Source organism: Podarcis bocagei (assembly GCF_964188305.1).
Source record: "Podarcis bocagei genome assembly, chromosome: 5".
In the NCBI taxonomy this organism is placed as follows: Eukaryota; Metazoa; Chordata; class Lepidosauria; order Squamata; family Lacertidae; genus Podarcis; species Podarcis bocagei.
In genome coordinates, this window is record NC_138129.1 from 53,120,527 (window position 1) to 53,145,975 (window position 25,449).

General features: G+C 42.0%; 1 protein-coding gene across 6 annotated transcripts in view; it reads right to left on the reverse strand.

The window, feature by feature from the left end:
• ERI3 (ERI1 exoribonuclease family member 3) overlaps window positions 1-25,449 on the reverse strand; it is a 191,908-nt gene that overhangs the window by 143,579 nt on the left and 22,880 nt on the right. For all 6 annotated transcript variants that reach the window (XM_081195344.1, XM_081195343.1, XM_081195342.1 and 3 more), the window contains 3 exons: window positions 22,471-22,739; window positions 8,055-8,171; window positions 1,653-1,712 (listed from right to left, as the gene is read on the reverse strand). In XM_081195344.1, the coding sequence (XP_081051470.1) occupies window positions 1,653-1,712; window positions 8,055-8,171; window positions 22,471-22,739 (446 nt within the window). The remainder of the gene's footprint in view (window positions 1-1,652; window positions 1,713-8,054; window positions 8,172-22,470; window positions 22,740-25,449) is intronic.

A 25,449-nucleotide genomic window follows, 5' to 3' on the forward strand; every position in this document is an offset into this window, starting at 1 on the left:
TCTGTAATAGATAGGTGTAAGGACACATTTTCCTCTTTCCAGAAGCAGAAAAGTAGTACAAGAATATGAAACAAGGACAGCAGATAGGGCACAGGGATCAAAAGGGGCCGACAACATGGGAACAGGCTATATAGTAGGAGCACTGGAAAGACACAAGGAACCATGCAGGGCAATAAAATAACAGGTACTTTCACTATATTGTTTTCTGTGTCTGCTTAAAAAAACCTGTGTTTCATTATGCTCAGACAAATTTAATTTTAACATGCAATTTTAACAGGTGATTTTAGTATGCATAATTGTTTTAAAATTACTGATTTTAGTTTACATTTTGTAATGTAGCTTGATTTTAATGTTTGTCTCTTGTTAATAACTTGGAGGTATTTTGCTTGAGTGGTGTACAAATTTCATTAAATGAATGAATACCAAAAAAGAAAGAAAGACCCCAGGCACATTCTTGACACCTCCAGATACAGGTAGCAAAGACTCCTGTCTGAAACCCTGTAGAGCCACTGCCAGTCATTTTAGGCAATAGTGATCTAGATTGTCCAGCGGTCTGACTAAATATAGGATAGATTCTCATGTTCTCAGCAGGGCGTATCAACCCTTTGCTGGAGCTGCAATTCTTCAAGTGCCAACGTTACTCAATAGCTCCACCCCTCTGGATGGAATTGTAAAATATAATTGTTTCATACTGAGCACCCTATGCAAATTTCTTCACTTGTCTTATATTGAATGGGCCTTCAGGGTCTCGCTGGTGGCCCTAACCACAGGAAGGAGACCCAAAGAGTAGTAAACTATGATGGTTCATTCCACCTGTCAGGGGAAGTTTTTGAGCAAAGAGCAGAAGAAAAGTCTTCTAATCCGGGCCAGCTGAGGCTGCTTCTAATGCAGTCAGGAGGAAGACTCACAACTGAATAGCATCCAGGGATTCATAGCTGTCCCCTTTCGCCTCACTCAGGCAATTTCAAGCTACCCCTGAAGCAAGAGAGCACAACTTTAACCTCTAATCAGATTTCCTTACACTAGCTGTGGTTACAATTGTTTTGATTAAGAACCATTAGGCACAAATCCTGATGGGAGCAACACATCGAGCTGCAGTCAGAATAGGCTCTCCCTCCTGGAGGACTCCTTCCATAGATGCCAAACAACAAAAGCTATTGATTGTAAAAGTACTTTCAGCTAATTAAGCCTTAAATGCGGCAGGAATTCAACATTAAGCAGATGGCACTATTAAGATTATCTCCTGCATTCAGGACCCTCACAGACAAGATTTCATGGGCCCTATTCTTTCTGTTTATTACTGAGTATTTAAGTAGATATGTCCATTAATTTATCATCTTTCATGCAGTTGTCCTAATGCAACATTGCTGACCCCTGAAGACCATCTCCTGTAAGAGAGTCCCCCCAACACACACCTCCCCTCATGACTTCTGGCAGGAGTCTGGACATGCTGTCAGTACCTTTGACAAGAACAGCTGGAAATGACAGATCAATGGTTCAATATTCTCAACAGCATGTCACTGATGTGACAGCAAATGTTATTCTAATGAAGCTGTAATCATAGTCAAATTACGTGGTTCAATACACAGGAAGAGGAAGGGGGAAGGGAAAGGAGGTGTCAGAGGTCAGGAACTAAAGGTTATTAGGCTTACCTCAAGCACTTGCTGGAGACTGGGCTGTCCATCCACCATGGCTTGAATAATTCCAGTCAGCTGAAACAAAGGAAATGGAGAAAACAAAAACAAAGAAATCAGTGATAACACTAAAAAGAATGGATTTTTTCCCTGCTCTTCTCACTGATACTGCAAAATACTGCTGTGCTGCATATAGATGGTACCAAAGCACTGGCACTCATAGAAATCCAGATGAGAGATCTGCCCAAAGCAAGGAAGAATACTGTTCTAAGCTTCACACTCAGCTAAGTTTGAGATTTTAAAGGGAAATAGCTTATTGGAGACCCAAACACAACAGTTATCCCAGTTATAACAGGAACGGTCTTTGGTTAGAACAGCATTTTCTCTCAGCTGAGATTTATTTGAGGCCTGTATCTTCCTCTTGCAGGCTGGGGCTCCGGCTCACCAGTTTGATCTATCAAAATTCATAGCACTAAAATTATTCCTTGCCCAGGCACAATCAATCTTTCCCACATCTCTTCTCTTCTTGTGTACAATAATTTAGCTAATAGAGCTGACATATTCATGGGGATGAGTCAGAAGGATCCTCCTCTTTCAATTCAAGGTGTTGGACTAGTTGACATCCATGCTTCCTTTCCAGAGCCACACTTCAGTGATTCTATGAACCTGTTCAAGATGTATGTTCAGTGTCCTCCTCAATGTACCAACTGCTAAATGCAGTTGGTGGATGAGAGAGAGCCTTTTCAGCTGTGGCATCGAAACTGTGGAACAGATCCACATGCATGTCCATGCACTCTCTCAGCCTCAAACTGTGATTCTGAGCAAGTCAGTGTCTCTTACTTACACTCTAGTTCGCTTCTCATACGGTAGGGCAGGGGTTTTCAAGCTTTTTGAGTCCACTCCTGTGGGGCTCAGGAGCCAAGTTATGTCACCCCTTGCCTGCAGAGCTGGCAGGTTCTCACCCTTTTTCGAACACCCTCCCTTGTGGTGTGTTCCCTTAGCCTCCTCCCCTCTCCCCTCTCCTTGGGAGTCCTATGGGCAGCGACAGCTGCCATGCCTGGTCTCTGAGCTGCCCCCCCTGCCCCAAAGAGAGATGCCTCCTCACACTGCCCCACAAGGCCACCTCCAGAGGCACCATTCGCCTGCGGAGCTTGTAGCCAGGGCTGCTGCAACAAACAGCTGTGCAAGCCTTTGGAAGGCAGAGACGCAAGAGGGCATCAGAGGAGGGAGGGAGGGAGGGAGGGAGGGAGGGAAGGAAGGAAGGAAGGAAGGAAGGAAGGAAGGAAGGAAGGAAGGAAGGAAGGAAAGAGGGACAGAAGCCAGTGTTGCCCACGGCACCCCCTGACTATCATTCAGGGCACCCCAGGGTGCCACAGCACACTGGTTGAAAACTGCTGCTTTAGGGAATGGAAGAGAAGAGGCGACAGCCTTGCTGTTTGTCGCAGAAGAACTGTTGTCATGTAATGATACAATGATATCAGGACCAACAGTGCTATATGAATACTTTCTCCAGAGTATCAAATATTTACCTTAGGGGAGCCCTGCAGTTGGTGCTCTAGTTTAATAGAATAAGTAAAACGCCTGCCTTTTTAGTGTGCAAGTTTTTTCAGTGCCATTCCTACTGCATCCCTTATTTACATTTTACAGCCCAAGGTGTCTTCGGACACTCCCGTACACTAGTGATTAACACAAGAGAAAAGGACCATAAATAGATAAATAAAATAAACCTCTCCGGAAAAGCGAGATGCTCAGGGCATCAGTGGTGCTCCTTTCCTGGGAATGGAGGAATAAGTATCAAAACTTTATCAGACAGGAGTACAAAGCTATCTTTCCAATTTTATAGACATTCGCAAATTTAATTTGAGAAGAATACTTTGCATTTATAAAAAGCGCAAAGACATCATTCTCAGTACTTTTCTTATACTTACACTGTTATTTTAAGAAGATCACCCATGGGTCTACATTAAGCCTGAAGCAAATAAGTTTCATAGTTAAGACAGAAACATAGGGTTGTGTTCAATGCTGCTGTTCCACTTGCACAGCAGACTTCCACTTATGCAAGGAAACTTCCCCCTCCTCTCCCTTGCAGCCCCCCACCACCTCAAAATCTGCTCCAGAAGGTCGGAGGGGCTTCGCAAGCTGATTTTGGGAGTGCACAAGGAGAGGCATGGAAGGGGAAGTCCTGCTGTTCACTTGCAGAGTAATGACTACAACTCAGTAACTCTATAGCAGTGATAGCCTAGAGTGAAAGGGTGGGGTGATCATTTTGCTTAACAAAATACACCAAACTGATGACAAAAACACAGAGGTTAGTTAGTCCCAGGCCTCTGTTCTGATACAGGAAACCCTAATCCTTATGTACCATTGGGAGATGCTTAATAATAAAAACTCCATACACAAACCCTTCACAACTTCCCTCCCCGCATCCCACCAGGGTGATCTACCACCATGTGCCCTGTGGGAAGGATTCCAGGAGTAGAAGGAAGGCTGCTGCAGCTGGACTATTTCCTTCCCACAGGATCCTGATGGGTTTTTAATAGTATTGTTTATTGTATTTTTAAAGTATGTAATTGAATGTTACTTGTAAGCAGCCTTGGTAGAATTTAGATCTCAAAAGGGAAAATATAAATAATTTAAATAAATAACACTAAATAAACACAAAATTTGACACTTTTTAGTAGATTTATAATGGGGAAATTTCATTTTATAACCAAATCTATTTAGCAAGCAGCTTTATTGTGAAAGGCAGATAATAACCTGCACCCCACAAAAGCCAGATTGTCACTGAACCTCTATTCTAAGAATTAAGCAAAGGCCAGACTTGAATTTGTATTTCTTTTTTGCTATAAAACTTCTGTTTCCCTCTTATAGTGCACAACATTCTTCTCTATCCCCATTCATTATTTTTGGTTTAATGCAACTAAATGTAAAGTGGTTTGAGTCTATAGTGGGGATACATAAGGCAAGTGAACTGGTCAGTCTTTAGGATGGGGAACCTGTGGTCCACCCAATATTGTTGGACTCCATCAGCCCCAGCCAGCACTTTCAATCCTGTTTCCCAAATGAAACCAAGCCCAGGTACATGAAACTTCATTTTGATTCTCCCTCTTCTATTGCCTCTCCCACAACCACAAGCCAGTTCTCAAATATTCAAAATTTAGACTGTAGCCTCCTCAGGGACGTGTGTCTTGCCATTTCTTTATGTTGTAAGTGCCACTGGTGGTGCTATACAAATAATAAATAATATTAGATAGAAAACATGGTGCAGCACCAGCAAGCAAGATTCCACGCTTGTGTTTCTTTGGCTGGCTATCATTGGAGTGTGTGTGTGTGTAAAGATTAAACTCCAATTAAACTGTAATTGAATCTAATGAATACCAAATACCTGACTAGCTGAATAAGCAGCTCATAATGGAAAATTATTTTCTTGCAGTAACATCCCTAGAATGGTAACATATACCTTTTAGGGGAAATTTTTAATTTTCAGAATGCAACGTTCCTCTAGGTGGACTCCTGAAGTTCATCAAGTCATTATTAGGTGGAATTTTAAGAAGAGAGGGGGTCAGAGAGGCTGCATTCTTGAAACTGTTTTAATATTAATCCATAGTTTAATTAGGTAATAGCAGCAGCCTACAGGCTTCACATACTCTTGAAAAGGAAAATAAGTGTGTATGTTAACTGTTCTATGCCTCTTTCATTCCTTTTCCGTGTTATGAGAAAAAAAATTTCCCTAACAACTAAAAATGGACTGCAAAGAATAGAGCGACATGGAGCAGAATCCAAATCTATTCTGTATATGGCATGGCTGTTCTGGCAAGTCCAGTTGAGATGTCTATTACAACATGTTCCCATATTTTCTGGAATCAATTTCAGTTTATGCACCCTGATGATGTGAACAGTTTCTTGTTCTCTTGACTCCTGTCCATTCTGGTTGGTGAAAGCCAGTTGAGGTTGCGGCCCAACCAGGTAGGTCCAGGGTGTGGTGAACACATCTTTGCACAATGGAGTGGTGCCTGCTGCCCTTCAACAAGCAGCAGTGCATCCACCCATAGAGAAGCCCACTCTGGACCCTGTAGTCCACAGTAACTATCTCCTGGTCATGAATGCCCCCTCATGGACAAGGCAGTAGTGATAGTGGTGGTGGTACAATGGTAGGAGTTCCTGGAAGAGACAATCTATTTGAAACTGGCTCTAGGAATCCCACAAGATTCCCTCTTTCTGTTTTGTGATTACCACCAGTATGTTTCAGCTGAAAATATGCAAAAACAAATAGTTCATGCTCAGGTTTATGCTTCCCTGACCCCAAGCTAAGAAGAAAACACCTATGGCCTGCCCATCTGACTTTAATAGCAGCCAGAATTTGAGCACCTTATACCACAGGCCATTGTGGAAGAGTACAGTGTAGTATGGAAAAAAGAAACTATGTAAGTTGGTCCATGTCTTCTAGCTCCTTCTGTTGACAAAGTATTTCTGGCCCTGTGAGCTAGGTTATCTAGGGAAAAATCCAGCATTAGCCCAGACTCACAATTCTGTTTAATTCTACATCAGTAAAATAGATCTCATGGTGCTCCAGGCAACAAGTCACATTTTTCAGATAACTCCACAGAAATTTGGATAAAGGTGTGCAATTAGTCAATTTGCCACATATGCTTCCCTTTGCCTTGGCAAGCCCTGCAGCTTTCCCTTGTAGAAATGGCAAAGACAGAAGAGGGCAGCACACCAGACACACTTCAAGACAATGTCAACAGCATGGATTTTCCTCTGGTGTTTATCTCGTACACCATCGTATTTCTAGCTTGAGACAGTTTGCTGATTACATAAGCACTTGTCTCTGGCGTACCATCAGATAATCGGACCTGGCCTTTCTGTGCAGACAAAAAGACCTATAAAGCTTACTGTCTATAAGTAGAGGTGCAGAGACAAAGCCTTTTACCAGCATTTAGCAAAATCAGTGCTTTGGGGAAAGCATAGAGGAGGGTTGCCGTTCACAGCTATTTAGACAAAAGCTTATAATAAGAGGTGAGAGAGAGGATACGCAGGGGAATAGAAGAATAAGGGGCTCATTAGGTGACCCAGGAGCTGTGTAGCCTGCTGCCCATGCTATCATTCACCACACTAGACACTACCATGACAGCTAGAAACGCTGGCAGAAGATGGGAAAGGATTTAAACACCCTTGAATGTCATACAAAAGGGAGAAGTTGGGCCACGTTCACCTTGTCCCATCATAGTAACAGGCAAAGACATGACATACACCTGTTGAAATGATACCATGCATGCATCTGCTCAGTGACAATAAATGCCACATTTTGTATGGAAAATGGCAAGCAGAATTTCTGCTTACATTAGAGCAATAGCCTCTCCTTTCCCCCATGCCATTTCCCATTGCTCTTTTTGATACAGAAGTTGATCTAGGTATCAGGACCCCAGCACTGAATAGATTATGAACATAATGTACTGTAATTTGTCTTGAAGATTTCACTGTACCACAACTTCTTTTCTTCTCCATTTTAAAACTAGGAAATAACTAGGTTATTTTGGTGAGGAAGCCAATACACCAGACTTACCAGCAAAGTTTTAGCATTATATGAATAAGTCTGGAGAGTTGATGGCATACACTCTCCCCTCTCTTCCTTTCACGTGTAGCAATTCCTTCTCCCTTTCCTAATTTGCAGCAAACCATAATCCAGGGTTTAATTTTTTAAACATTATTTTTACTCTTAAAAAATCTTCCAAGAAAGGAGAGGGAAAAAGAAGTGGCTTCATGATCGGCACAAGGGCCAGCTAATCAATGCAATGCAAATCCAGCTTCTGTTGAACATCAGAAAAAACAGTTTCCCCTGAGTTTAGTCTGGAGCAAATGATTTTACACGCACTTCAGAGTGGGCTCATTGGTAAAATTATGCACATCTAGATGCATCCTAAATCTGGCAGCCATGTTTAATCAATGTACAAACTACTTCCTGCTGAACTGAAGTTTTTGCACGGGAACTGGACAGTGGCAGGAAGGCAATAAGGAAACCGGGGAAAATATGTTGAACCAGTGTCAGTGGCTACGGCTGTGCAAGGTACAAATCCTATCCTGCTGCAAGTTGGAATTTCCAACCAAATTCTCACTAGTTCCAAAACTTGTACTAGAAACTGCCTAAACATTTTCCACCATTTGTCCACGATGAGGAGAGCTAGAAAATGAGTTACAGTTATCAATCTTAGCTTTGTAAAAATCAAAGTCCCTAAACTACTTCAATGATACAAGCATCTCAGCAACTAACTAATGCATTCTAGTAAAAACAAACAATAAGCTAAGATTTCAGCAACTGCAGGGAAACTAGAAATAACTGCCTGCATTTCAGCAGTTCTCAGAAGGGACTATTCCTAAGCAAAAAGAAACATTCAACTCTAGGAAAATGAAGTGTTTTACCTCTGTGCAGAAAGGTGTGAGCTGTGGATGGACCACTGGCTGCACATACATATGGAAGGTGGATTCAATCTCCATTGTCCGACCATTTAGCTTCAGGATGGGGAACTCAATGATCTCCTACAATAAGAAAATTAATACGTTAAATGTTACTTTTAAGAAACATTCAAGGAAGTTAAAAGGCAAGCTACAACTGAAAGGAAAGTGCACGTAATATCTGACAAAGAGCAGTAGTCAGGATGGGAACAATGGCTTGAAACCAAAACCGAAGAACTACAAGCAGAGTGAAATGAAATGGGGATTTCCTGCCCCCTCCATCCTGCTGAGCCCCCTGCGCTCCTCAAAAAACCACTCAGGAAGGTCACTGAATGCAACACAGAAGACTGCAGCAACATAAGCAGAATTCCCTGCTGTTATGGCTCTGTTGGATGGATCCAAGGCAAAGGGGTTTTTCTCAAAGGACCTCATCGTTCTACACAGATGGGCAAATTTAGTCCAATTTATTACTGCATCCCTTCTCCAGGACTTATTTTTTGCAGCCACAACACTCTCAAAAATCTTGCACTGAAGCCAACCACACACTGGTTAGGGCACGTAATTGTGCCTACCATGTGGGCAGGGTAGGCAGCAAAGAAGGCCTATTTTGCTGCTGCCACTTCATCCTCTACTAGTCAGCTGCCACTCTGCTTTGCAGTGATCTTAATGCCCTAGTTGGTGGAGAACCATATGAGGTGTCTAATGTCACAACTGGCTTGGCTTTGTGGGATCAGCTTCAGTTGATGCAGCCTGAGGACGTTGACAAGTTGCTTGTAGCTATGCGTCAAAACTGCTTACTTGAGCTCAGTTCCTCAGTGATAATAAAACTTAGCCAGAAGGGCATGGCTAGGTGGATCCAAGCATGGTGAATGCACATTAAATGGCAAGGTGGTGTCTCCTGCTGTGAAAGAGGCAGTAGTATGTCTATGCCTAAAATTGTTCGCCCTGCACCCACTAGTCTGGCTATCAACTGGTTTCTAATACACCTTTCTTAGGAAGTTGATTGAAAGAGTTATGGTGAGTGCAGCTGCAGGCATGCTTAGATGAAGCTGATTATCTAGACCCATTTCAGTCTGGTTTCAGACCTGCTTTTGGGAACGAATCAGCCTTGATCACCCTAATGGATGGCCTTTACTGGGAGAGGGCTAAAGGGAGTGTGGCATTGTTTCATCAGCTTGATCTCTCTGTTATTTTTATACCATCAACCATGATATTCTCCTGGACTGGCTCCGTGGGATGTTCTGGAAGTAAAAAATGCTATTGTCTGCTATTGCCTGTTTACTACATTTCTGTAGATCTTATTAAAATTGTTAGTATTAAATATTATCATTATTTATTATATGTGGCCATCTGTTACATTATACTTTGCAAAGAGCAAGCTTCACAAGTTCCTATCCAAGGGGGCTTTAAACCTAAGCATACACACATGAAATAGAGGAAAGGGAGAAAAATGCACATTGTGTGTAAATATACAAATAAACTTCAGCTCACATACCACAATATCATCCCATTTGTCCCAGGTGCAAATAGCTAGAACTGAAGGCACAGCCTGTTGGGTTTCCGCTTTTGAGAAACTCTTCCATAGAAACTCAAGACAAATGTTAGACTCTATCTTCCACCCACACACCATATTCATATATACACACACACTCATGTACATAACCCTGTACACTGTAGACATTATTATGTTCTGTGGCAAATTTATACTGATAAGAGGGAAAGAGAAACAACAGCATGTTCTACTATTTGAAAAATCAAAAATTTACATGGGCTTGTTAATAAAAAGTTTAAGCAAATGCAGTTATGATAGATTTAGCAATTATTAAAATATACACATGGAATTTAAAAAAAACACCCAAGGAATAAAAACGATAAACTCCTTTGTCTCTTTCCTCCACACTCCACCCCCTCCCGAGTTTAATGTAAGAGGAGTGACAATTTGCTTGGTGTCTTTAAAGGATAATTTGTCTGCGTTATTTAATAGAGAAGCATGATGCTGGGGCTCTGGAGTGCAAATGAGCCCACTGAGTGATAGCCAAGCATCGAGCCTCTCAAATCACTTGTGGAGAAAAGAGAGAATAAAAAAAATTGCTTTTTAATATTCAAAAACAGTTTGCAAAATTTAATCAAAGCACAGCAAAAGCTAACATTTTTACCACTTTGACATTTTTATTAGTGCTTTCATAAATTTTTAAAACATGAATAGAATTAGTTTAAAAACAACAACAAAAAACTGCCTGAAAACATCTGGAAGAGGGAAAAGACGACGAAAGAGAAAAAGAAAAGCTCCTCTGCCAGGCAACATTTGCATCTTAAGAAACCAACTGCTGCTGTGCAGGCACTGAACAAAGCTTTTGGGCCCTGACCATACCACCACTACCCATCATGACTTGTGAGGTCATAAATGTCAGGCAATGACATCAGTATGCTGACAAAGCAACGTGTATACAACAAACAACTTTAAGATTTTGACTGTGTATCCCTCCTTTGGAAATAAAAAAGGAAGATAAAGAAAAAAGGAACCTATGATTAAATTCTGTAAATACTCGTATCAAGCTTTTATTTGGTGGGCACCAATATAGAATTTATTAAAACATGGGAAATACAGGGCTGTAATCCTGCAAACTACATTTAGGAGAGGCGGGTATCACAACACCACCCTCTATATCAGAGGCAGGAGAACTGTAGAAAGATAGGGAGAGTGAGGAGAATTTTTCTATTTGCAATTTAAAAGTATGGAAAAAAAGTCAGAAAGATATTAAACACTCAAGAATAAAGTTAAGGTGTAACTGCTTTTCAGCATTCTGCTATTATAAAGCAAAGAAAAGTATACTGCTAGGAAAAATAGATACTATTTGTCAGATGAAATGAATTTTAGTATAGGGAATCTTCATGATGAGGGCAGACCATTTGTACAAATTTCAAATAATTCAGATTAAAATGCCTTAGTTACAGCAGTTTACAAATTTTGGCTGGAGTGATTTTTGCCACTTCCAAATTTTGTTTGTTTCTGGCCAATAGATAATGTATCTTTTAAGACAACAGCAGTACATGACCAGGACAAAATTCAATAGGTACAATTTTACCACTTTCTATAAACACACACTAAATTCCTGTTCAGTGATCAGCAATTACATGAAGGGTGATAACTGTTACAGAAGGTGCACTTCACTGCATTTCCTTTAAAAAGCGGTGGGGGGCATTTTAGAAATCAAAAGATTTTGAGTTTAAGAAAGGCGTTCAGGCACCAAAAAATATAGAGACTGAAAATTAAGGGCTTGCAACTTAACTTCTGCAGAATGTAAGCTTTCTAGTCTTTCTATAGGCTCACATGCTGCATTCATATGCCCACAACTAGAGCAGAGTATGCCTGGAAAACTGATGTGCTGATAATGCCCGTTAGTAACTTTGCTCAATTTACTTTTGATTCAACATGCACATGAGCGGGGTCTGCAGTTGATAACAAATTTGCATGAGTTTGGTTGTCATAATTTAACATAGCATGTATTGTATTAAACAGCAACATGTCACTGCTCCTATTTCAATACAACCACAAGCTGTAACCAGGGTTTGTTGTGGGGCTTGGAGAGACAGGCCACAAGTCTCTGTTTGGATACCATGCTAAGTAAAAACCTGGCTTAGCTCTCAGGAGTGCAGAAGGAAGACTGGGAAAGGAGTCAGTGGCAGATGTTCTTCTCCAGGAACGTCCTGCTCTCCCCTCATCCTGTGCAATTCACCTCAAGGAAAACTTCTCAGGTAGAGAAACAACACATGGGTATACACCCCACCTTCAAGTTTCCCTTTCCCCACCACGCTATATGCCCCCTGCTCACCCACGAGCCTCATGTAACACACAGCAAGTCAGTGATAGGGCTTTTAACAGCATCAAGCATGCCTAAATCTCTCTTCTACTACTCCTAGCAGGTCAACTCGTGGGACAACAGATGATCTTAGGCATTAAGGGAGACAGACCCAGGCAAGCAGCACAACTTCAGGAGGGCTAGTTTAAAACAGCTGGAGGAAATAAAATGAACAAGTCTGAAAATTTTTATGATAGCCCAAATTATTGCCGGCCTATGAAAACTATCAGACTACAAAAGACTGACAGGGAAAAAATCAGATGCCCTCGGGAAAAATACAACAGCTTTACTTTCCCACCTCCTTTTCTTGGCTTTCTTGAAAGGAGCAGAAAGGGCCTTCCCAAAAGGCTGTTATCCCAAAGATCGGGGGGGGGGGGGGAGGCAGAGAGAGCAAGGGAGAGAGAGAAAGAGTGCAATGACTTTTTCTTCCAATGTCTGACAATGTTTGTTCCACCGGTATCTACAACAACAGATACCAGCCCTATGAAATCAGCACCACTGCTCACTAACAATGTTAACCAGCTCCACAATGAAATGTAACCTGCGACACCCTGCGCTACTTTCCATTTAAAACTTCCATTTAAAGCACAGCAGAATTTGGGGAGCCTGATGTCCATCCTGCTAATAAAGACAAGTGTTGGGACCTTTAAAGCTGCCATTCATCTTACGCCTTTATTAATTTCCATTTTCCTAAACCCATGATACATCATGAAATTAGGAGCTGACATTCCTGCAGAAACAAAAATATCTATCAAACATAAAGAGGGAGAAAAAGCGCTCCATTACCCAGAATTTATGGCTTAAAGCCGATCTGTTTCCACTTTTTTTACAAGCATATGGTTTGCTTTAGATAGCCAAAATGTTATTACAGATCTAGAATTTCATTAGGAGCTATTATGAAATGGTAAGCACTTACACACACACAAACAACAGGCTGTGTTTCAGAGCACATAGACACAGACTGGCAACTTATCCAGCTTTCAAGTACGAGAATACATTCACACTGTCAACCCAATTCACAAAGAATTGATGGGAAAAGAAGAACAGAGAGAGGCTGGAAGTTCACGTGGTTGACCTAGCCTGAGCAAAGGGAGTTGGTGCTGCAACAGTACCACCACATGAGGTACAGGGACAGTTAAGAACGTTTCTGACGGAACCAAATTGGTAGTGCAAATACAAAAAAGGGCATATTTTGGTAGTTCAATCCATGTTTGCCTTTCCACCAACTTAAACACTCTCTTTCTTAGCATTCCTGTTTGGTTGTTTTTTTAAGTGAATCATGCCACTTAAGTCAGGCACGTTCCATCAGCAGAATATTATCCGTGTTCTGGCCACTCCACCTCTCTTCCAAACTCTGACCTAACAAAGAAACTCCCCACCCCCTGCAAAGTCTTTTGTGCTGCATTAAGCCACAGATTTTGCCCACTGCTGACAGATTAGCAATCCAGGACATGACACTCATTTGCTTAAAGAACCCCATGACACCAGCACCTCAAACACTGAGCCTAGTCATCACACTGCACTTTCCAGCCAAGCAATAACTGTTTTATGCCCGAATTGTGCACTGTCTATTTTTGCTTTAGGATTTTGCCACAATGCCAGCACAAGTTCACTACAACATGAGATACTACAACTATTACTCAAGGAATTATTATGCCATTTCCTTAAACTATAAACAGAGCAAAACCTGTTTCTGTCTGCAAAGCACACTGTCACAATCTAACTAAAAAGGAAGGCAAGGATTCAAATTGCTGGTGATGAAATAATAATCTTTTTAATTCTCTCTATCCATTATTATGAAATCTGTATACAATTACTTGATTTGAAAATGTCTGCACATAGCCCCAAACATATTTGCATTTATATGGTAGGAACACAGTTTCTCATAGCAATTCTAACCTATAAGAGAAACACTAAAAATCAGCTCAACACACACACACACACACACACACACACACACACGGTGTAGAGAAAAAAGTTATAAATATTCTTACCAAACATGCCTGCTTTAAATCATTTTGTACACAAAAGTCTGCAGTACTTGCGTTCTAAGGAGTTGGCAGCCCATGAAGTGTTTCTGACCCACCACCCTCAGAGGAAAACACACACACACACACAGGCAGCCCCCTTATGTAATTTGCCTACCCCACAAAAAGTCGTCAAGAAACAGATGGGAGGCTGAATCTCAACTGGCCTGTTGAAAACTTAAAAGAACTTCCCTTTCCAAGGGATTAGGAAAATTCATGAGGGCCTGTGATTTCAGCACTATAAACCCACCCTATATTTCACTCCACCCTCCTAAAGAAAAAAAAGCACAACCTCCTTAGCATGATGTCGCTAAGACAAGGAAAAGGGGGAAAAAAACCTAAGGCTCTAGAAACTGTGAGCTTTCTTGCTGAAAGGAAAAGCTACAAGCTTAACTACCTAAACAACTTCTGAAGAAATCTTGACTTGGGAACACAACGAAAAGAATTACACCGATATCCACAACGGAATACTTTGTCCACAGTATTGGAGGACCTTATTAGATTACAGAAATAAAATACCCACAAAAACATTCAGACTCTCAAATGTTTCTCTGAGCAGTGGGCAAGAGGCACTCAAAGATCAGTATAAATTTATTGGCAGTGGATAAGATTATGCTATTCAGTTCAAAAAAACGCAATTGAGAATAATATATTTCTGCCCCCCGCAACCGCCCTTGCCATTTTTATAAATAAATATAAAAAAATGAAAGATGCCACGGGAAAATCAGAGCTGTCTGTTCCTCCTGCAATAAAAAAGCCCAGTGCCGCTGATAGTAAGAGATGTTTCTGATAAGAGAAAGGGCAGCGTTCCTTACTTAAAAGACATCCTATTTGCACCTCCAAGAGAGGAAGGAAGTCAGAGTTTCAGCAGCAGCAGCTCATTTCATTCAACAGTTTTTCTCCTATTCTTTGAAAAAGACAAGAAAAAGTCATTTTATGTACAAGGAGCTTGTTTCTTAAACAAACACTTGTGTTTTTGATTTACACCACAGGCTGCTCCTAAATAATTTATGGCGGGTTAAATTTATTGCATAGCCCTGGCCGGCTGCAAATTCGAATTGCCAAATAATTAGATTTTAGGGCAATGCTTATAAATTATCCGCCGATTTGTCCGGACTTGTTTGTCAGTCGCTTTGTGCTCCAGGTCATCTTTGGCATTTTGCTGTTTGTGTTTTAATTGCTGATTTACACTTTGACAGATGAGAGTTGATGCCTCCAAGTTTGGGAGGGGGAGTAAGAGATGTGATAGAAGAATCGGAGATCGTAGAAGGCAGGGGTACCATCCCCCATCTTTTTTTCAAAGGCAATTAGAAGAAGGGACAGCATGTGGACAGTACTGGCCTAGTGAATTTTTAATTATTATTTTAATGAGAGCTGGCTGAGTTGAGCAGTCCTACACTGGCCTCCAGGGGTAATGGACAACATGGCTAAACAGCCGTCTGCCCCCACCCCACAGAGAGACACACAAATACACCCTCAAAAATTCTACAGAACTGACCACACAGACTCATTACAAGAAAGAAAAGCCACTACTGTATTCGTTTAATGAAGGGTTGTTAACTATTCCAACACACATTTACATATATTGCCATTCCAGCTCAACACATCTGTCTTGAAATACTTAAACCGGTATGTTAATCAGGTACACCAAAAAGCCTTTCTAGAGAGTAGTCAATTCCAAATTACATTTGCTGCAGCTACCTGGAAAAAATAAATATGCATACTATATATGTAACAACATGCACAAAGAACATAGAATTTTAAATTTAACTGAATTGGCAAATGTATATGTGCAGGAGAAGCAAGAAAATGCCAATTACATAAATGCTTAAAAGTTCACTGAATAAGGTTTAACAACACAGTAAAGTGGCATGAGATAATGAACCAGACAAAGACAATTATATGCTAATTTCTGCTGCGAGAGTTCTGAATTCTATGCTTTCCCCTGTAACTCTTTCAATTCATAACCTTTGCCATTTCACAACATTAATAAATCCTAAATTTAACATACTAACTTAAAGTACTGTGTCCCAAGCATCTCCTCCTCTTAAGTCCAATTCCACAATATATCTTATGATTTGGTTGCCCTTACACTCTTCATAATATCTAGGCTACATTCACACTGCAGTAAATCATTGGCCTTTTGATACTTGAGGTGTGTGCTTTTAGAACTCATCCTATTCCTTATAATTGTACAGTAATTTGTTTTAACTGCTTTTAAGTCTGAAGTTCAAACTGTTGCAACCTGCCCTGGGACCTGCTGGAGAAGGGCAAGTAATAATTTATTACTCCTACCACCCCCCTTTTAAACACAAAATCATTATCATTCAAAAATTTAGGAACCTCAAAATGCAGTATAGTAACCATCCACTGAGGTCACTGTTGAATCACAAACCATACTACTTAGTGTGAGCTGAAGTTCACAAGTTTAAAATTAATACAATTTTTCATAAATGAAACAGGGGTGAAGAGTGTTAAAAAGAAAATTTATGCAAAGGCCTATAAGACTACACAGGTTGCCTTAAGTGAAGAATCCAATCTGTATAGTTCAACCAACACTGGAAACAAAGAGACAAAATGTGAATTTTTAAAAATGTTTAGAAAGAAGGCAGGAATCAAGAATGACTCTTCAACAGGTATTAAGAAACAAGTTTAATATGGACAGAATGCCGCAGAGCTTGGGACCCTCAGGCTGAACGCAGTCCTACAGGCCTCTCTATCCAGTTCTCAGGGCTCTTCCCCAGGTATGCTCCCTCCACAAATACTTCTGCCTGGCTGGAATGTATCCTTCAACTGTGATAATGCCTCTTGCTTGCCTGCATAAACCTCTGATTTTGTGTGTGGCTAAAATGTAGCCTGGTGCACTAACGTAAGAGCCACATCCACACCCACTTTTGCAATACTGGCATGTTGACTCCAGAAAAGCTGACCATGAGGAAGTGCAGCCTTCAGACTTACCCCTGAAATAGATGGGATACCCATACACAGGCAGCCAGGACACCTTTGGTGAAGGCTGTTCTCCAACTGGAGCACTGGCAGATCACAAAAGAAAAAGTAGTAGTAGTAGTAGTAGTAGTAGTAGAAGAAGAAGAAGAAGAAGAAGAAGAAGAAGAAGAAGAGGAGGCGGCGGCGGCGGTGACACAGGCACTTCTTGTACTATTACTATTCCTCTAAAGCAGGAATGGCTAGCCCCAGTTCATGCAATTGATAACAGGTCCCCAAGCAGTTTCTTCTGGCCGCACAAGACCAGAAGATTTTGTCAGCACTAGCAAAAAAGGGGGGAAGTAGACACAGCACTCGTTAATACCCCCCTCCTCAACTAATCTGCACAGATCTACTGAGAAGAGGCTGTGTGCTTGTATGTACAAGCAAGATTGTGTATGAAAGAGTGTGGTGTGGCCACAACATCCACCACTGACATGCAACCCTCATCGAGTGTTGGTCAAGGGTGAAAGTGGCCCTCAGACCAAAAAAAGTTAGTCATCCCTGCTTTAAGGCAGATGGTGGAGAACACTGTTTAAGATAGGATACCGGGATCAGTAAACTGCTACTTTTATCCTAGGCAAGGCTATTCTTATGTGGGAATATGACAGAGTCATAAAATGGAATGTGCAAGAGAAATGGAGGAACCAGAGTAACGTAGAAAATAATATTAATGACCTTGAATGTCAGGAAAACAGTATGAACCAAAGCATGTCTCCGAGTCAATTCATATAACCACTGGATGTGTATTAGCTGCTTGAAATTCCTTTACATGCCAGCTCACTGTCCCTGGCTAGCAGCTCCATACAAATACCACCAGAGCAAAAGTCACATGTCAATAAACAAATGCTACATTGGTACCTGGTTTTCCACATATGGCACTGTCTGTACGCCATTGTCTTGTCACAGGCAAAGAACTAGCAGGCAGGAACTTCAAGTAGTTACCACATATACGCAATGGTTGTATGAGGTTTCTGAACTCCAAAGAATGTAGTGCATGTGCCTGAGGCATAGACTTAGACAAGGCAAAGAATCTAGGGACACCCACGCTTAGACTTATGATCAAGAATGCCACCCATCAGACTGTATACACTACAATGCAACTACACAAAGCTACTGATGTAACAGGAAATGTCATTTTCGGTGACCATTAGTGAGAGCTATAATAAAGAAATAAATCTGAGTACCTCCAGAGCACATGACTCTGGAATTCTTGGGGCACTTTGCTGCCTTTCTAAAAACTAAATTGTTTGAAGATTGTTACATAGAACAATTACACTAGTATCAACGTTACATTAATTAAACATTAAACCAACTAGCACTTTAAAAAAAATTAAATACACCCTCACTAGATGAGATACATTGGACACTGCCTTTTTCTGCTACTGGAGCTGAGCATTTTCTTTTATTGCAGATTTCAACCTATTAACTAAATTTGTAAGCACTACTGGCCCGTGTCAAAGGATTCTTACAAACCTGGAGCTGTAAACGCTGTTTTCAAAGCTCCCCCGCAGGGATCTGGCAAGGTGGGACCTTGTCACTGGTGGAGGAAGGGGGGGAGCGCACTGCCCCCGGCAGCGCAATCCTGGTGGGATGTGATTGTGGCTGCCCCCCACCCATGCTGGGCGTCATGCCCCCGCAGGTGGCGTGCCATGCCCCAGGACGCCCGCCAGCCTCGCCCTCGCCTGCTCTCCGCCCCCCGTTGCCGGAGCATGAAGCTCAGCCACTGGGCCTTGTGTGTCATAAGAAGCTGCCTTATACCAAGTCAGACCATTTTTTTTCTTATTTGAATGAATCAAAACCGGTGCAGCTGCTGCTTCTCTGCTGGTGGTGAAGGTGGCAAGGCAGGTACTCTGCCCATGTGGGCACCTCCTCACTTCACCTCATGGGCAGGACAGGCTACTTGCTCCATATCCCAGCTTTGCCGTGCCTGGCCCTCTATTTTATTTCTGACTTATGGCCCTGATCCTACAGGCCGGTCCCAAACACAACTCCTGGTTCTCATTCTGTAAGCCATCAGGAGTAAGTTCCATTCCATTTTTTAAGACGATGGCTTTCTCAGAATAAACCTGGACTTATGCCCTGAAGCTAAACCTCTTATGCTGAAGTTCACAAGGGCAATGGCTGGTTAGTTCAAGTGTTGCTGTTCTTCAATCTGTCCTGATGTCCAGGGCTCTAAAATGAAGCTCTTTAAATAATTTTCAGCAAAGGATTCTGCAAGCATAGCTCTACACATCAGCCTGTTCTCCAAAAGCACCTCTCTATATTCACATTAAATGCACACAAGTAAAGATATATAACTTTGACACACAGAGCAAGTTCTCATTTTTAGTAAGATATTTTTGAGTAAAGTCTCTTTAGTGTCTCTACAGGTTCCAACAAAAAGCATAGCAAGACAGCCTTGGGCAAAGGAATGCATGGTGCAGGTGAGCCCTGGGCACAGTTGATGAAAAGATCCAATTGAATAACGTCCAACCTTAATGCACTATCTTCCCCACAAAATATATAGCCAAGTTGCAACGGCACATATTGTTACATATTCCAAGGCAAGGACTTGGGGGGCATAGCTCCTTAAAGTTGTAGTAATAGTATTCCACTCATGCTCCATTTTTACTACCAGCTGTAAAATAGCTCCACATGCATCATGGTTTTGCATCAAAATGAACACAAGTCCAAAGGGACACGCTAGAGCAAATTTACAGCTTTGACAGGACTTTGCACCCAAGGCTGGGTGCACAGGAAATAGTCAGAGAAAAGTTAAGGTTTTCCTGCAGAATTACTCTCAAAAAATCAACCGTGCCTTCCCACAGACACACAGGAGTTTTGGAAGATTGTTTTTAGCCAGTTTGTTTCAGGTTACAGTAAGCCTGTAACTTATGTGCATTTAACTTGTGAAGATTCAGCTTTACGTGTGTGGCAAAAAAAAATAATACGGGGCAGAAAGGGGCCAAGATTCCAGGAAAAAAGACTTTGGCAATCCCACCCGGCACTGAACCCAGTGCGTTTCAACTACACACAATTCTGGCTTCAGGCACAACCCCCAGAATGTAATGCGAATGTAAGTTTTGGGCTTACTGTAGTTCCTCTTCACTCAGCAAAGTAACATAAAAGCAGGCACATCTACAAGGTGGCTAATACCGAGCTGCATCTTCTTTAAGAACTGAGGCACAGATTAAAAACACTCTTTGAAACAAAGTAAGAAGAGGGCCTAGAAAGGAAGGTGAAAATGGTAGTGTGATTTACAGCGAATATCACTCCAATATTATCCAGGGCACCAATTATTGGGGAATGGAAAGGAGGGGACCTTAATGAAATCTACACCCCCCATCCTCCAATTCCCCACACACACCCATTTAAGCTAAGCATGCCCCACCCACATTAGTATTCTATAACTTTAGATAAGAGGACAATACAAAAGGGGTGGGCCCTTGATCCACCACAATCCCCTTCAAGCATTATGGTCCCATTAGAAACAAACAAATAAAACAAAAATCAGGAGTAAAGTGCTTAATAGAGCTTTAAAATACTTGAATGCTTAATGCATATTGGAAGAAACACACTTTTTCAGCCCAATGAAATAATATACTAACCATATCGGCTCATAATTCTAACTGCAAACCTGAATTAAAAACAGCCAGATGACATGGCTCTACTGAAACCCACAATCCTGAGTGTTCATTACCATGCTGACGAGGAGGCTCATTTTGATTTAGCTACCCTTTCCAATTCAAAATATTAAGCAGGGAGACTAGAGATCTCCATAGCCATAACAGTATAGAAATCTCAGCTGCATAATACATAACAGTCATATGCAATATCCTGAGAATCTCCACTTTCATTTTTTAAATTAATTTTCTTGCCCTGCTTAGCTGTGAATAATGCTGGATTATTCACATTTAGAAGGGGAAACCAGAAGGGATACATATTGTTTGGGCTTCTGGTGATCATGAAGGAAAGGACTAACATATCTCCCTAGGTCTATCTGCACTCGTACTGCCTCCCAGTATCCCAGGTGTTTCTTTCCCTTCCACCGCTCTGCCAGAATAACTTCCCAAACTGTACATGCCACCATTTTTAATTAGACTTACTGAGCAATCCTAACACCAGATCAACTTGCTACCTGGGAGTTAGGACTGTGGGGATGTGGCGTGTCCTCTGCTGACTTAAAAGAGCTCCAGCGGCTGGGGCCACATCTACTGCAGAGGCCATTACTACACCAGTGAAAAAGACTTATCTACTGTTGGCAGTGTTCCCACTGACAGTAGTCAGCATTGGGGCCCCAAACAGGGTGTTCTGGGGCAGGAGTGCAATTGAGGCAGCCTTGTAATCACTGGATCCCAGGCCCCTTCCCATTCAATGGGCATTCCCTAGGAATGGTCCTCCCATCCAAACAAGCCTCGAAATAGATCTTCCAGGGAGGGGGGCGCTGGCCAAAATAGACAACAATGAATGCGGGGAGAGGTAACTATGCCCCCCCCACCTCTCATCCTGGACTGTCCATGGCAGCAGGGGCTTGGGAGTGGTGGACCATCCACCGCTTCACTCCCCATTCCTCCCCACCAGATTGAACTCTTAATCAAGTAACCCGAGCAAACAAATAAATTTGACTTTCTGAATATATTTTTATATTTTTTATTGCAGAATATAAAGTATGTGTTGCATAGAAACACAGACCCAACAGGCAATATAGGAACCCACGCAGTGTTTCCAGATGTATTTTCCACGAGGATGGTAAATTCTAAGCAAAATTGTGGAAGCTAGTTGTGCAATCAAGATTGATCCAGAGGCCCAGAACAGCTAGAAGGTACCTTTTAAAGTGGTAAAGAAGATTGGACTTCAAAATTACCACTGAATGAGAAAAATGCAAACAGGGAAAGTCAACCATTTGAGGTGCTGTAATTCCAGCTCCTCTGTCAAATCCAGCATACATTCACACTCAAAGCCGTTTCACTATCTTGCAAATTAGGGGAGTTGGTTATTCCCACTGAAAAGAACACAGGCAGTGTAAAGGACAATAAATGCATTATGACAACTTAGAAAAGATGAGCTTTCCTCCAGAGTCCATGCTTTCTTAGAAGGAAGGGCTCAATTAAAAAATGCATCATGAAACTCCTCATGCCAAGACAAAAACAAAGAGGTGGATCAGCAACTTACAGGAGTGAACAAAGGGAAAACATATGACAAATTATTATGAATTTCTCTAGCGCTTTTAAATGCAGAATACGTTTCTGTCTTCATAATGACTCTGTGTAGTAAGTAGTTTCTCATTTTAAAGATGAGGAACTGAGGGTGTAAGAGTGGATTACCAAAGTGTGAGCTTATGAGGAAGCCTAAGATCTGAATATTCTAATCCAGAGTCTACATTATCTGCTAGTGAGATATAGATATCTCAAAAAAGGGAAAGAAAAATGCTTAGGAAATAACTACTCTTCAGATGCAACATGTTGGAAGACACAGATTGCAAAGCCCTCAATGCCAAACAGAAAACTAGCCAAACTAAAGCCAAACAATTACCTGTGGATGGATTTGCGGCTTGTCACATGTGGCCTCAAAATCCAGCACTAAGAAGTAGTGATACCTCTGCGGGGGAAAGGATGACATTGCTGCCATGGAAGCAAAGCCGTGAGACGCCAGTTTCCCGGTTGTAGTGGAACCGTACCGCTGGGGGAAAAACCGCAGAAGGGAGCGCAGAGTATTCCTCGCTCTTGGGAGTAACTTGAGGTGAAGCCTTGCTGCTGTGGTACGGACAAGTGCTACCATTGAACACCTAGCAGCATCTGGAACTTGAGAGAGAGAGAAAGAAGCTGGTGTTACTCCCAGATACACACTTTACAGATCAAAATTTCCATGATGGCGGTAAAGTATTTGGGTGGAGAGATGGAAATTAACTCTTATTAAAATAATATTTATTTAAAATACGTACACCCTGCCATTGAAACAAAGTATCCACAGCAGCAACAAAATAACTAGAACAATAAAAATGCAAGAATCAAATTATTAAAATATCATATAATGCAGTTCAATAAAACAGCAGGAGAAATAAAAACCCTTTATACACCTCCCTTCCCAAATGCTTAACCCCTGCCCCCAAAAACCCTTTTTTATACTTGCTACCAAAAAGCGAAAATAGAGCTAAGAGAGCATCTGGTGAGCACAGTAACTATAAGCAGCCAACACTAAAAGTTATTATGCATGGCCCAGTTCAGACTCAACAATGGATATGACAAATGGAATAGCACATGGGATGGCAAACTAAGGCCCGGGGGCCGGATCCATCCCAATTCCTTCTGGATCCGGCCCACGAATGGTCCACAGCGTGGATTGGCATGGGGATTCTGATCTAACGCTGTGCCATTTCCCCCCCCCCACACACACACACCGCGGCGGTGCCTCCTCCCTCCCTCCTCCTGGCTTCTCCCCGCCCTGCCTAGAGGAGGAAGGGGGCTGGGCTTTGTTGAGCCGTGGTTGGCAGCCCCTCTCTGGAGCCAGCCCTTTCGCACCGCTCATCGTCCGTTTGCCACCGCCAGCCCCTACTGCTCGCAAGGCACAGGTAAGCAGCCACTGGGGCTCATCCGGTGCTGTGGAGAAGGGAGGGGAGTGTTGTGGGGGGCGATTCCCTCCCCCCAAAAAATATAGTCCAGCCGCTCACAAGGTCTGAGAGACAGTGAGCCAGCCCCCTGTGGAAAAAGTTTGCTGACCCCAGAATAGAATGAGTAGAGTTACACATAAACTAGGAAAACACATGTTCAGCTCCCTTCTAGAGTATGAAGCTCACAGGGTGACCTTGAAGAAGTCACAATCTCTCAGCCTAACCTATCTCAGTGGATACAATGCAGGGAATACTATGTACATACAATGAACTCCTTGGAGGAACACGGTTGTTGTTGTTAAAAAAATTGCTGCTATTTGGTATCACTGCAAACTATGTATACATATGATTAATAAACTTTTAAATCATACTGATCAGTGACTACCTTCAGTGCTACTTACTTGTACCATATTTGTGCAGCTTCTATAGCAGTAGCTTAGACTACAGATGTCTAAAGACAACCAACTGTAAGCTTCACCTGTTAACTCATTCGGACCACAAGAGACCTGCATACACATACCTAAGACCTTGGCACTGAACCCTCCTACCCACCCCCCACCCCCCCAAAAAAATCCTTTTCAAGATGCTTGATCTTCAGCACCTTTCCTAAATGGATCTCCAAGATAAAGTTACTACCTTGCAGAGGTTTCCTATAATATTGTACCCTGGAATACTGGGCAAGGATTAGAAGCACTCTCGGCTTCCCACGTTGAAAGCTCAAACTGGAACCTGAGAAACAGAGTTGAATCCAATGATGCATGAGCAGAGTTTTACTAGTGCAATGACACTTTCCCATCCTCTCCTTGTGTGCCACCAAAATATGCTCTGGGTGGTTCCCAAACTTCTGGAGCAGATTGAGGGGGGGCGCTGCAGAGCAGAGGAGAGGGCAATGCCATTGCACAACAGAACAGCCCTAAACTTTTAAGACCCTTTGAATCATTTGTCTATACTCAAAACTAGCTTAAGGTGCGGAATGAAATTATTCAATATGTTAGACCAAGAACACATCTTAAGTTGGCTGAGTCACCCTTACTAGACCCAACAATGCTGACTGAGCAATACCAGCACCACACACACTACCTAAATCCATAGCTTTTCAGTAGGTCTTACTGTGCCATAAAGTTCATCCCCAAAGGCCCTGGCAGGTTAGTGCTAGTTCTTCCCTCCTGCTGATGGAGGCTACTTGCAGTGGAAAACTGCAAAGCTTTAGACCTGCCCTCCATTGGTATGTACATTATTCACATCTTCCTGCTGCAAGCAGGAACAGGAAAGACCCTTTAATGACCATTAGGTGGAACAGAAAAGACTTTCCACCAAAAACACAAAGGCAGGAGGCAGAGTCCCTTGCGAACATTAGGGGTTATTTATACAACAGACACCAACTGCTCCTCTGTACCCGTTAGTCTATCAGGTAAATAATGCACGTGCCAAAATACACACTTAATGAGGTAAATAATATGCCTTAAAGAAGAACTAAAGCTGTATTTACCTGGGAGACCAGTGAAGGGCCAGATTAGAAGATAATTGAAGATGAGCAGGTCAGGTAAATACACATTTTATAACCTTCACACAAAAGGATTTTTGGTTAGAGAGATGCACTCACATGCACACAGAAAGGTTAAAGACTGGGCCACTTTGCAAGTGGAGATTTTTACAGAATAGGCTGGTTCACACTGTGGTGCATTAGCACCGGGGGAGGGGGAGAGAGAAGAGGGGAAATGGCAGAAGTGAAAGATGTTGCTTCCATAAAGCAATGGACCAAGCCTCGGAAACTGGAAAGCCAAGCTACAAAAATAATAAGCAGCTGCCCTTGTAGCCTAACATTATATTTATCCTAGAGGTTCCTTGCCATAACTACCATCTTTCCATCTAGCGCCTTTTATTGTCATTAATAAATACATTAC